The sequence below is a fragment of the Apaloderma vittatum genome, unplaced genomic scaffold (genome assembly GCF_000703405.1).
Source record: "Apaloderma vittatum isolate BGI_N311 unplaced genomic scaffold, ASM70340v1 scaffold44054, whole genome shotgun sequence".
Lineage (NCBI taxonomy): Eukaryota > Metazoa > Chordata > Aves > Trogoniformes > Trogonidae > Apaloderma > Apaloderma vittatum.
In genome coordinates, this window is record NW_009712927.1 from 1 (window position 1) to 13,787 (window position 13,787).

General features: G+C 36.6%; 1 protein-coding gene across 1 annotated transcript; it reads left to right on the forward strand.

Moving 5' to 3' along the window:
* Positions 1-5,448: 5,448 nt before the first annotated feature.
* On the forward strand, positions 5,449-13,247 carry DRAM1 (DNA-damage regulated autophagy modulator 1; the record flags this gene model as incomplete). The annotated part of the gene is made up of 6 exons (XM_009868149.1): positions 5,449-5,521; positions 6,350-6,492; positions 9,220-9,397; positions 10,217-10,275; positions 11,533-11,625; positions 13,203-13,247. Coding segments are annotated over 6 exons (591 nt in total), but the record flags the coding sequence as incomplete, so codon positions are not given.
* Positions 13,248-13,787: the final 540 nt, after the last annotated feature.

The window sequence follows — 13,787 nt, forward strand, 5'->3', positions numbered from 1 at the left end:
AGCCGGGGAGGCAGAGCGGGGACCCGCTGTCACCCATCACGCCTCAAGCACCTGGGCCTCTCTGGCAGCCGAACCGACGTGGTGGGAAGGACCTGAAAGAGTTTTCTGCCGGAGTGAGCTACAGGCCCGTTCCCAGCGGAACTTGAGGAGTAAAGTGATGCAAATGTGGTTTTGTTTGTGTAGCTCCCAGAACCGGGCCAAAGTGCGCCAGGTGGTGACGGGACTCAACGCCCTGTAATAGCACCCACAAACACGTATTTTTAAATTTCATCGTAGGAACAATGAGTGTAAAAGGCTCCCCAAGAGATGATGACTGGCATCTCTTCTCTATAACTTCAGTCATTTAAGTGCCATTCTGTATAAATCATTGCTTATGTTAACATTTGAGTCTGAGCTGTGAAATTACAGAATCACAGAATGTCAGAGGTTGGAAGGGACCTGGAAAGATCATCTAGTCCAGCCGCCCTGCCAGAGCAGGATCACCTACAGTAGGTCACACAGGAACGCGTCCAGCCAGGTTTTGAATGTCTCCAGAGAAGGAGACCCCACAACCTCCCTGGGCAGCCTGTGCCAGTGCTCTGGCACCCTCACAGGGAAAAAGTTTTTCCTCATATTTTTGTGGAACCTCCTATGCTCCAGCTTGTATCTACTGCCCCTTGTCCTGTCATTGGACATCACTGAAAAGAGCCTGGCTCCGTCCTCTTGACACTCACCCTTCACATATTGATAAACATTAATGAGGTCACCCCTCAGCCTCCTCCTCTCCAAGCTAAAGAGACCCAGCTCCTTCAGCCTTTCCTCCTAAGGGAGATGTTCCACTCCCTTCATCATCTTTGTGGCTCTGTGCTGGACTCTTTCAAGCAGTTCCCTGCCTCTCTTGAAGTTACTAGTGTTTAGCTCTTAGTAGACTAAAAGTAAGACAGAAATCCAGACTGGTCTCTGATAAATAAAAGACCTAAAAAAAGATCTTCACACATATCTTTTAAGATATAGCTAGACCTAATTCCTTGAAGGGCTTTGTGATCGTGGGTAATTTCAGAAGACTGCTACCCTGATTTGTACATACACATAAATCTGATTGAAAATTAAGAGTGTGTCATCATAAGCTGGTGAAGTGTCGCAAATGACACCACAACTCACAAGAAAGTTGAGCTTTATTAGAATTGTGCCACAGAAAGTTGGACTTCATGCTTATGTTAGCAAATCTCTTTAAGATTATCTGCCTAAATCTCGACTTAGCACTTGGAAAACCTTGTTCTTGCACACAGACAAATACCCCATTGCCTTAAAAATTGTGATTATACTCATGTTCTTTCTTGAATTCATACACAGCTTTACTGACACAAAGTGCTTATAACCAATTAAATTGATCCGCTGTTAACCAAGAAAAAACCTATTAGATATAACTCTGTCCATGCTCAGTACGCAGTTTGTGCTCAGAAGAATTTTGTGGTTCTGTAGTAAGAAATTTGATAAATGATATTTCTTACATCGAAGCCAAGTCCTTGAATAAAATACATGAGAGAACAGGATGGGGTTTTTTTCTGTATAATTTTGTTTGCAGTCAAGCTTCTGACAGCTCAAGTATCTCAATTGTATCATTCTTTTTAAAGAGGTAGACCAAACCTACAAGTCACAGCTGTGTAACTTGGATGAATTTATCAAAGCCACCATAGTTGTATCAATCTAACTGAACGTGTCAGTGAAAAAAATCATTCTTTAACTATGCAATCACAACAAATGGCCACGTACCCTAAAAAAAAACAAGGCATATGCATCTGAGTCAGTGATTAAAAAGAAACTCAAATCCCTCACATTTCAGGGCTCCTGTGTTTGCTAGTAAAGTTTTTTAAGAAACAGATACCAAGTTTATTTTACATCCTTTTAACACAACATTCGGACTAAGGAGATACACTGAGTGTTGGTGAACAAAATAATAATTCTAAAGGTGTGTGGTCTAAGCATATGATCTTCATAGAAGGTACATTTGGGAGTAATATGGTGATTCCTTCCAAGTACTCAGGCCGATAGCATACCATAGCTTGTATTCTTACATTGTATGTCATTGCTTTAGCCTTAGAAGCTGAATCATGGGGTTAAGAATGTGATTTAGTGAAACTTAGAGTGATAAAAAAGAAAGAGGAAGAATGTTGCAACGTTTTGGTTGTGCAATATCTTAAAATGAACTATAAAAATTAAATAGAGCTTCTATGGGGAAATTCCAGTTACACGAAGGAGAATAATATTGGCAATTTTTAGTTCAACATCTCTGTAATTCTTATTTACATTTCTCAAGAACCCTGTATATGCCTTGAGGTAACTTGTTAATTTTATTTGTTTACCATGTAACAGCTGTCATAGTGAAAGACCACATTTAAATTTATTATTGAAACTGTGCTAATGTCTCATCAAGTAAATCCTATAAATACATTTCTGGGTAGAAAAAAGTGAATATGTTTTGGGGTTTTCTAGCAACTGAGGCCTAAAAGATGCTTAGGCTGTGCCCAAATTAGTTCTTTTGCTCATACTACTCAAAATTCAAACTCATTTGGATGTACCAGGGTGACTGGTGGTTTAAGTTCTCAGTAAAAGATTAGAGGGAATTTTCTATAAGATAGTTGCTGCCAGTTAGTACCCCTGGATCAACCAAACTGTAATGTTCCTACTTTAAAAATTCAGGACTTAAGCTTGAGAGTAGTAGTTTATGGTGGCTATGAAGAAAATTTGATGGTGATGAGTCCTTTGGCCCTAAAATATTTATTCTTCATCCCCTGTATCTTTTTGTCTTTCCACTCTTCAGAAGATTGCTTGTAGTTTTCTACTACGTGAGGCAGTGACACAAATGCTGTCATTTTCATACAAGATTCCTCATCTTTTCTGGGGTGGTTGTGCTCACCTATGCACCACTGCAGATAAGTTTTTGTGTATGCAAAGATGGTTTTGTTTCACGTGTGCCATTTGCTTTTTGCTTTCTCATGAAGAGAAGGTGACTGTCACAAATACTTTTTCTTTTTTCCAAAGCAGCAGACCAAAAGTAAAACAAAAATGTGCCTAAGTCTTTGTTTAGCTTCGGGGATTTTTTTAGTGGAAAATATGATATTAAGAAGATTGTGTCCTGAAAAGTCCAGTGCAGTACTTGTAAATACATTGTAGATATGATACAGTATTCTTAGTGTGAAATTTCTTGAAGGCATATGTCTCAGATTATGGAGTTTAAAATCAACAATAGCAAAATTCAGCTATAAAGCTTTAGCTTGAGAAAAGCTTTAATTAAAAAAATTAATGAAGTTCAGTGCAATTTCAGGTTATTTGAATTGCTCTTATGGTATGAAGTGTTGCAAGAACTTCAAATGGCTTTCTTTGCATGTGCCAATTCCATTCAATTCTCACCTGAAGTCCTTCAAAAGCTTTGAATGACTACCCTTGGCATAGAACAGTTTCTGATTTGCAAAGTCCTTCAAGATTGTCACAAGTGTCCCACTTTTTACATGGAGTCCTTTGTCGTGTTAATGAAAACACTCCAGAAACATGAAGAAAAGATAAGAAGTTCAAGATTAAAAAATAGGCTAAATGAAGCATAGTTTAACATGATTTTCAGAAGTGTCAAACCAAAAAAAGAGAGTTACTGTACTGTTTTCATCAGTTCCACTATTGAAGAGAAACAAGACTAATACAGAGTACAAGCTAGAGCAAGCCTTCAGAAAACATTACAATAAGAAAATACAGGTGAATATGGATTCTTAATGTCTGAGAAGCTGTAAAAATTTGTCTAAAAGCCTTGTCCAAGCTTTTATTGTCTGAGAATTTGGAACCAATCTAGACAAAAGAGAGTACATGATTTTTCTCTATTATTTGCACCAGCTTTTCATAGAAAAGGATTCTCCTTTCACCCTAGACTTGCTTGTGCTCTTGATAAATCATCTTAGCAACTGATTACACAAATGCTTATGGAACATAGAAGGGGTTTGAGAGCAAATATTGATTTTTAAAAAATTAAATCTTTTGATATGGTCACACTTTTCTGTCTTGAACTTAACAAAAACTATCAAAATCTTTAAGAATGATTGCTTCTGTAGAAAGTGCTTTCTCTTTTGAGTGTTAAGAGCACAGGCTTTCATGCTGAGCACCTATCATTTTGGCTGCATTCAGCGGTAGGTTCAAAAGTTTAACAATGAAAACTCATCTGGCCTCACTGTTGGAATGAAGAGTGTATTCATCTTCTTGAATCACATAAAAAAATCTCTAGCTAGTACCTACTTGCCCCATTGTACAACTAAGAGAAGGTTTTGTTCTCAGAATCTTTGCTCAATTTGAACTGAACTTTGACATGAGCTAAAATTTGACATGAGCTAAAATCCGTTTTTATACATTTCTGATCATAGAATTCCTTGGGTGCCTCTGTTGACATACACAACTGTGCCTCTTGGTACTGCTGAGTAACTGAAAACTCAGCTCACATCCAAATTATGTAAAGATTTATGAGGTATGTGTTTTCCATCGGCTTCACCAACAGAGCCTAATCAAATAAGTATCAACTGGTTTTATGTTAGACAAGAAAAGATAACATAAAGATGTGATGGCATCTCAGCACTCTTTCCACAGAGCATTCATCTTGTAAAAAGAAAGAAATCTGCTTGAGGGAACCTGAATCCATATACTCCCAGGAGTTTGTCCTTCCTGTGAGGAGAGGACACTCTGGGGCGAGTGTCTGTAGGGAAAAGAGAGAGGAGGGTTCTGTGGTGAAGATAACTCCATTTTCTACATAACATTTATTTTGCGTATATTATATTTTTCAAATATATGTGTGTAAATTCTGTAGATGTTTTCACACTCGTGCTCTGACTGTCCCAGTGAAATTCTAATGATCTGCCATAAGGGATATCTCCTCTCCAGCAGAGGAGATTTACGGCACCTTGGGCCTAAAGTGCTCTTAAGCTATGTCTACATTAGTAAATTAAACAGAGCCTAGGAACGTTCCCAGGCATTGGAATGCAGTTGCTCTCCTGAGGTAAAGTCCTTTCAAACAAATCAGGTAATTAAGTCCAATTCTCTCACATCTCAGGATACTGAATGCCATTAGATATGTTTTAGTCTCTGACAGTATTAATTTAGCAGATAAAAGAAATGTAATTTCTAAGATGTCATTTACGTAATCATATCATTCATGAGCAATTTATCACTGTCACATTTCTGCATATTGCATACAGAAAAGGAAGAAATACAATTCAGATAGTATTCTCTGAGAATACAATTTCTTTCTAAAAAGAAAGATTCAGTAGTACAAATGGAGCTTAAGTGTACAGCAGACGACTTTGCAATTTATATGATTAAATGTCTTGCACACGTAGCACCAGTTCACACACTTTACATTTCCCTTGGGTTTTCATGCGTACATCTCGTTTATGTTTCATGGATCTCAATTAACTTTTAATTTCTTTCTTTTCCTGCTTTAGTGACACTGGAACTAAGCCTCCAGAGAGTGGTATCTTTGGTTTTATGATTAATATTTCAGCACTTTTAGGTATGTATAAGGTATTTGGTTTGAACATAGCATAGAAATGAAAACTAGCAAAAACTGTCTGCTTACATTACACTCCATACAACATTCTGAGGAAAAAGTACTCTACGGTCAAATGGTAGTGTCAGAAACATGGAAGTAATACTTAGAGGGCCAGGTCCTTAGGATCACTAAATGCAGGTTTAGAGGCCCTTCTGTCACTTAAGAGAACCTCATCAGTGCAAATAAAAAAGGCGGAGAAACATGTCATAATTTGCAAGAACTGTATCTTTGATATATGGAGACATTAGGTTCTAGGATGCTGCAGCGAAGGGAAGAACAGCATCCCCAAACTGCTACACACATATTTTATTCCAGCCTATGTGACTCCAATATGCAATTCACTCCTGCAAACACCTGTACTGAGTTAGAACATTATGATTCATCAGGATATATATAATAAACTGTATAATAAGCAGTTCAATAACAAAGAACATAGTTTTTGTCTATCTACAGCTGGCAGAACAAATCAGGTAGCTTTGTCCAGGCACCGTGAGGTTACATGAAACATGGTGTGGCTGAATGAGGCTCTTAGAAAAAGTAACATATGTGATATTTACTTTATATGAAGGCCTTCATATAATGTGTGATGTTAAGACTAAGGTAATGTTGGGACAGTTCTACCCAAAAGTAATACATCTGAAATTCACCACCTTTCTTCCTTGCGGTAGAGTTAAAGGCGGTATTATTTATTGCATTATGCTTAAGATTTTAGTCTGTATGCTAATGTGTTACAAGGCAAGGTGTTAAAATGTAAGCAATACATGATACAAAATACATTTTTTTTTTCAGGTGTAATTACAATGTACATCAGATATTTATTAATAGAGAAGCAAAATGAGTCATCACACTTTGTCAGGTCTTCATGCAACATGTTTTCATTATGTATTGGATTGACGGGCTGTACTGGAATGGGCATCGTTGCCACTTTTCAGGTATGACCAAGTTGTTTTACCAGTTGAAAAATCAAATAGATGAGTGGTTAATGGTATCCTAGTGTGGATACTTGGCAAACAGAGCAAGAATGTCTTTCTTGCTCCTGCCTTTTTCTCAGTAGCTTTAAAAAGACTGATTTGCTTTCTCCCCTGTGCTAGATCTTTTGCTTGTATAGTTGTATCACTGGGGGGTTTGTGTGTTCTTGTCTTTTAACATGTTTATACTAGAAAGCAATTTAATATAGATGTTTTTCTGTAAAACTTTTACTATGATTTTCTAGGATATGGCATAGCAACATATTAAGCCTTTTGATAGAGACCTGTAGAATTACCACTTACTTTGCCAGAAAGGATAAGACATCTCATTATAAATGAAAGAAGTCCAGCCCTCAGTGTCTGATACAAAATTCAATAGAGAGGAAAAATACTGGAACACATTATTCTTTCCATTTTTTTCTAATGAGGAAGTGTGTAATAGGGTAGATACTTGCACAAAGAACTATTAAGACAATTGCACTGAAAACACTGCAGCTGAGAATCAAGTCAAGTTTAACTGGCAGGTAGTTTGAAATATTACCTTTAAATCTTTGGAAACAGATGAATTATTTCTTTTAAAGGATGGTCTACCTTGGAGAACATTTTGGTGAAGAGTGTTATGCTCATACAGTGACCTGACAACATACAGAAAAATCAAAAATAAAGATTGTCAGCAGTCAATACAATTTTGTGTGTAATTGGCATAGTATTTTCAGACAAAAATCTCCGCCTTAAACTGATGTATTACTCTTACTTATTATTTTTACCTCCAGGCAGTGCGTGTGGATTGCAAATGCTACAGGCACTCCAATCTGTTCTAATCATGCTATTCTACTTTTAAATATCTGTGCTCTTATTAATTAGATTTATATATGTGGCACCAAAAAAGTCAGATGATGGGGAACAGTCTTGCTTGACTGAAATACAAAAACTAAGCTTCAATAAGGAAAAGACTAATCAGGAATGCAGATAATTTGAGAGAGTTAGGGAAGCAGAAACTTTGATCCTGAAGTTTACAGAGGGGGCCCTTGTTAGTTATAACGTTGATTCTTATTTCATCTCTATTGTCTTTCATTGCCTGCTCATAAACTGCCTCAATTTCTCTTTCCTCTGCTTTGACCTTACTTTCCATGTTAAGTGCAATTTGCAGGAAGGGTTCAAAACACAGCAAGGACCTAATCTAGCTAAGGATCTGATCTGGCAGGTTTTTGAACATGGTTGATTGCCCAGGAAGATGGAAATGGTGGCTTGCAAGCCTTCAGTCTTTTAACTGTGTAGTGTACAACTAGTGAACACTATGCTCTTATCCCCAGTAGAAAAACTAAGACATCAAGAGGTATTCAAGTTCAGACTTGATGGGGCTCTAAGCAACCTGATCTAGTTAAAGATGTCCCCACTCACTGCAGGGGAGTTGGACTAAATGACATTGAAAGGTCCCTTCCAGCCCAACACATCCTGATTCTATGATTCTAAGTGGGACAGAGGAGAAAAAAAGAAAGTGTAGATGAGGTGCTGCTTAAATACCTGTGTGAGGAACATGCTTTAAAATCTGACAGAACTTAATACTTCACAGAGAGGTAGAAGAGAATGAGTAGAAAGAAAAGCAAGGGAAAAAAAGAACTTAAAAGAACATGTGAAAATAATGTCCGTTACAAGACAAAGAAAACTGTGACCTCCAAGCAGGGAAGTTGTTAAAATATGTAATGAAAGGATATAGATATCTTTTCATGAATCACTAAAATAGAACTGTAGTAGGTCAGATCATAGCACATGTTTAGCTGTGCTCTAGTGACAGAAGGGAGCTTTAAAGCAAACTTACCTGTTTGATGTTGGATTCCAAGGTGGCATAACTTTGTATTTGTCATTTTTTTAAGCAGTCAGAATACAATTCTCTGGAATCTTCATCTGGTTTTTTTACTGGATATTCTGCTTGTTTGCATTTTAAAGGAGAGAATCTTCCATAGCTAGGGTCTTACTAAAATATAGACTGTATATAGAGGTACTAAAATTTTGTATGCACTTTCACCTGCTGCAGAACTTGAATAAAAGTAGCTCACGGTGTGGGGAAGAGTAAGAAGGCTGAATAATTCAAGAGACTGACAGTGGAAAGCCTTCATATCAAGAGCTTATTATAGACAGCACTTTTTAAAAAAAAACCCCAAAACCCAACAACAAACTAATTTTCTGCTGACTTATTTCCTGGAGCCCTGTGGCTGGCCACTGGAGGATGGGAGACAGAGCTATAGCGGTCACTATTTAGAACAGATCCCATGAAGCTTTACTGTTAGAGTATAGCCACACAAATGCAGATTAGAGTTTCAATGGAAAAGGATGAAAATCTTTCACAGGGTAAAGGGAAAAAGGAGGTATGGGAACATCTTAAGAAGCACACAAACAGATCCTGTTTGTGGAAACGTTAATTGGTAACAGAACAGCTGTTGAACAGCACTAAAATTGATCTACGCTTTTATGTGAACCTGGGAAAGGACTTTGACCTGATGTTTTTTACCTCTGAGAGCTACTCTTTCTCCATTTTCTTTCATCTTCCCTGTGTAGACTGTTGCAAGAAGGGACTGTTTCCCACTGCTTATACGTGCCCAGTGTAATGTGGCTACTGTCTTCTCAGGGCTCATTGATTCCTACCACTGTGCAAACAGTAGCAGCTAACCCTTGTGCTGATTCTCTTTCCAGGAGCTGGCTGTTCCCAGTGTCCATGACATAGGAGCTTTGGTGGCATTTGGCTCGGGTGTTGTATACATTACACTTCAGTCTATAATCTCTTACAAGTCCTGTCCACAATGGAACACTTATTTTGTGTGTCGCATAAGGATGGCCATATCTGTAATATCATGCATTGCTTTCATTCCCAGTATCCTTTATGGCGTATCCCATAATTTTACCTTTAGTCATGTGTGATTTTCCTTTTAAGTTAAGCCGTTGCTGATGAAGGATGAAAATGAGGTTACAGTCTTTGCCTAGGATCCTTAGTATTTCTGCTATAATAATGCATATAACATGTTGAGACACCATTAATAGCATGAAGATGAGTTTTAGGATCTTATGAAAAGCTATGTCTCTTTTTTCAATGGTGTATTTAAAACTATTGCCCTCTTGGTCTTCATAGGATCATATGATAACAAAACTAGACCAGCTTTCCTCCTTCATTTGAATGAGGGTATGGAGAAAGGCCCACATAAATACAAAATACAGTTGGCATACACAAGATTTCTTTCCAGCCTAAGCTACAGCCTGCTTTTGATTCCAGGAGCTCTGAGAGGGCTTTTAAAGAGCAGCTCCAGTCCTGAGAGAGTGGTACAAATATGTCAAGGTATCTGTTCTGGATCAATGGAAACTGTCATGGTTCCTCTTCCGACGATGCAGGGATCTGTTCCCACAGTTCTCAGTCATCAATGTGATCTAAGGTTTGGAATGTCTCACCTTACTCTCTGTAATTTGGAAGAACCCACAGAAAGCTTCCTTTATGCAGAAAGCTGTTTTGATTGCTGCTATCAGTTACCTTTCAATAATGTGTTTCATTCCCCTGTCTTCTTAATACTTTGATTTGATATTCTAGTTGTTCAGGATCTCCTGTGTTACAGAAAGGGGAGATAGTGTCTTTCTGTAAGCATATATTTTCACTATTACTCACTAAACTTTTGTAGTTTCCTTTACACTATGCTTTTTCCAGTGATTGTGTTTGCTTCAAAAATTTCCATGACAAAAATTGATTGGACTCCAGGTGAAAAGGTAAAATCTCATTAAGTAGCAAACTTAACCTGTGTCATATTACTGGGGCTAAGCTGTTATGTTTATCTGAAAGTGTATAGCATTACAAACACTTCAGAGACTTTAAATAGTACATTATCATGAACAGATTTGTGAAAACTCACTGGTTTGTGCAATGCTGGTTTCCAATTATTTCTTCATTAGAAAACTGTCTGTGGCTTGGGTAAGAAAACTTATCATGGGTGGGCCAATCTTTAGAGAGTTAGACTTTCATTCTAACCAAGCATTTGAAACTTAACCATAGACCAAATTGTAAAAAAAAAAAAAAAAATACATTTTCTGGAAGTGAGTTGTTCTACTTCCTTTTATAGTTCCATTTCTTGAAAATTAACTTCACACATGAAACAAAAGTGTACTAATTTGATTCTGAAGTTTTTCACTTCTTTTACAACATTGCTTTTCTCAGCTTTTTCACCATTCTTTATTAAATAGTCTTTACTATTGTGATATACATTGGGGGTCTGACCTGAAGCCTACTAACATCAATATCAGGTGTTTGAATTGATTTCAGCATTCTCAGAATGATAACTGTGAAAGGTAAGTTTTCTTTTTGGACTAACTTTGCCACATGGAGGTATTCAATAAGGCAGAGAGTGGAGCCTCTTTGAAGAGCTTGATAAAAGCAAACTTGGCAAATGTACTTCAACCAAACAGCAGCAAGGCAGCTGTGTGATAAATCTTTAAAACTTAGGTAATTTTAGTAATATCTGCCTCATGAGAGTTTGTTTTTTCACTTGAGATACAAGAGCAGGAAAATGTTTGTACTGATACAGATGGCATATTTGTTGCTGGCACGATAAGAAACACTTTATGTTCTGTCTTTGTCACATTACAGGGGTTTTCTCTGGTGGTCTACGTAAAAACAAAGATCTTGTCAGGAACTGCGATCCAAGGGTAGCCTTTCATGTTAAAACATCATGAGTATAAGTTTTGAATGTGGGCACTTTGGTATCCTTCATATAATAACTAATTTTTTTCAGGGGCAAATTATATTCAAGTTACATTTTGGGTTTTGTGCTAATTGCAGCTTTCTTGTGCTGTTTTTTGTGTTACTGCACAAGATATGGAATGTATGCAACCTTAATAAATATACTTTACCCAACAGAGTATTGGGATGGTGAGTCATGAGTCTTAGAACATTTGTTGGATTTCTAGAACAAAATGTCAATTTTCGTAGCTGTTTTATCTGTAAATTTATTTTATGTCTCATTCTATTAGGATTATACTTACCATTTTCTGAGTGCAATCTGTGAATGGACGGTGGCATTTGGTTTTATCTTCTTCTTTTTAACATTCATTAGAGATTTTCAGGTTGGTATTTACACATTTTAGCAGTGACTGAGAAGTGCTATGAATTGTATAACAACAAATGCAATAGAAAATTACCATTTTTTTTCTCAGCTAGATACAGGAAAGCTATACAGAGACAGATTTTATCACTCACAGAACTGATTTCTGTCTACCTAATGAATATCTTCCCCCTGGGTTTTAAAACATCAAAATCAGATTCATAAATTAGTTTAAGTGTTAAAGAGGATCATGGCTTCCTTATCCTTCTCAGACTGCTGAATGTTTGTTTTCCCCTTAAATTAGCTGGATCTTTGCAAGATTGCGGTAGAGAGCTTGAGGCAGAAGAGATGAGAACTACTGCTTTCTATCATTATTACAAAGATGAACTAACTCACTTGTAGTCACTGTAGACATCATACCCCGTACATAGGTCTTTTGTATATACCATTGCCTCACACACGGCCCAGAAAGTGAAAAACTAGACCCAAGCACTTGCGTAAGTATAAAACTAATAATCAAGATCACATATGTGAACCAGTTGGTGCTGTGATTAGTTGCTGGAAACCATATCTAGAATTCATGGAGGTGGGAAGGGAGGAAAAAATAGTGAGAACCCTCTAAGTCCCCTGGCATAAACCCCGAAGTTTGACATCAGATCATGTGAAACTTTTTAATTAACTTACTTGCTTCTTAATGTATGTATTTGCTCAGCATGGAAAGGGTTAATATATATATGTACATAACTTTCATAAGCATATACAGAAATAAATTTTCAACTAAGTGTTCAAAGTTAATATATATTTTGCTAAGCCATAACAAACATTTCTACACCTGTTTACTTTTGATGATAGTCCCGAATAGACCACGGCTGTAGGGCTTTCCCTTACTAAGAAAAAAAATAATAATAGTAAAAAAATGCTAGTCTCTGTAGAATGAAACTGTTTTAAAAAAATTGTTATTGTTCAAAATTAAAGAATGCATTATCTTAAAGGTATGTGATTGGCTTCTAAAAGCAACAAATATACTGAAATACCATTAAGGAGTGAGTGCATCAATAAATCTACCATTTTGGGGAGGAGGTGTTTATTGCCAGTCCATCACTCTCTTCTGTTTACAAGTATGATGGTATCTCTTTATCAGAAGTCAAACTCTTCCTTTGGAGATACATATTTTCAGACAATGCTGTAGTCCTCAGAATAGCTGAATTAGTTGGTAGTCTACTTCAGACACAGATGCCAAAGTGTTCAGCATCGTGAATATAATAAATAAGAAAAAGTGATGGAATTAAACTAAATAGAAATGCAGCTATTTTTAATTATAGGCTATAAAATAACATGAAATCCAATGTCAGAGCTTGACAATGACAGATTTTTTAGATTATATTCTCATTTTGTCCTAACCAGTAATCACAGAAAACCAGACTATTAATTCAGGAAAAAAAAACAACCATCAGACTCTCTAAGCCTTCTCCTTTTAAAAAAAGTTTCTCATAGTATGTATTTCCCTTAAATATATTTTGCATTGTCTACTTATACTTTATATTACAGAACTGTAAAATTAATTTATCTTACACTGATCTTGTTTTATTTTTCTTTTAGAGAGTTTCTTTAAGGATATCAACAGAAATACATGAAGACTCCTGATAGTGGAAAAAGGTGTATTTTATATATATGAGTATTCTCAGTCTCTCTTTACTTGTAGAATATGTTGCAGAGGGGTGGAGATTTATAAATTTGGATAAAGAACCCACGCCATTAACTCTGCAACATCTGTAACAGCATCCCCTAAGACATACTAAAAACTCGCAGCAATGTTCCTGCTACCTTTTTGCAATATTTTTTGTAATTTTTATACTGTTTGATATATTAAAAATAATGTAATAGAAGCACTCTGTAGAAGCACTTGAAAGTCATTTGAAGACTTGATCTCCTCAGCTCTTCCCTTTTTTACGTATCCATACCTTTTCATTTGTTACAGTCTGATTAGTAACATCAGTTTTAAACTTGATTAAATACATTTTGCAACTAGTTAGGAAAGGCTAAAGTCAACAGCAAATACTAAGGCTGGATACCTTCTCTGTCAAGTTGCAAGAATTGTGGAGGAAGGTGTGAGCAGAAGTGAACATCTTTGTTTCAAGACTATAAATTTTCATTTAGTACATAGCAACACAATGCTGTGTGTTT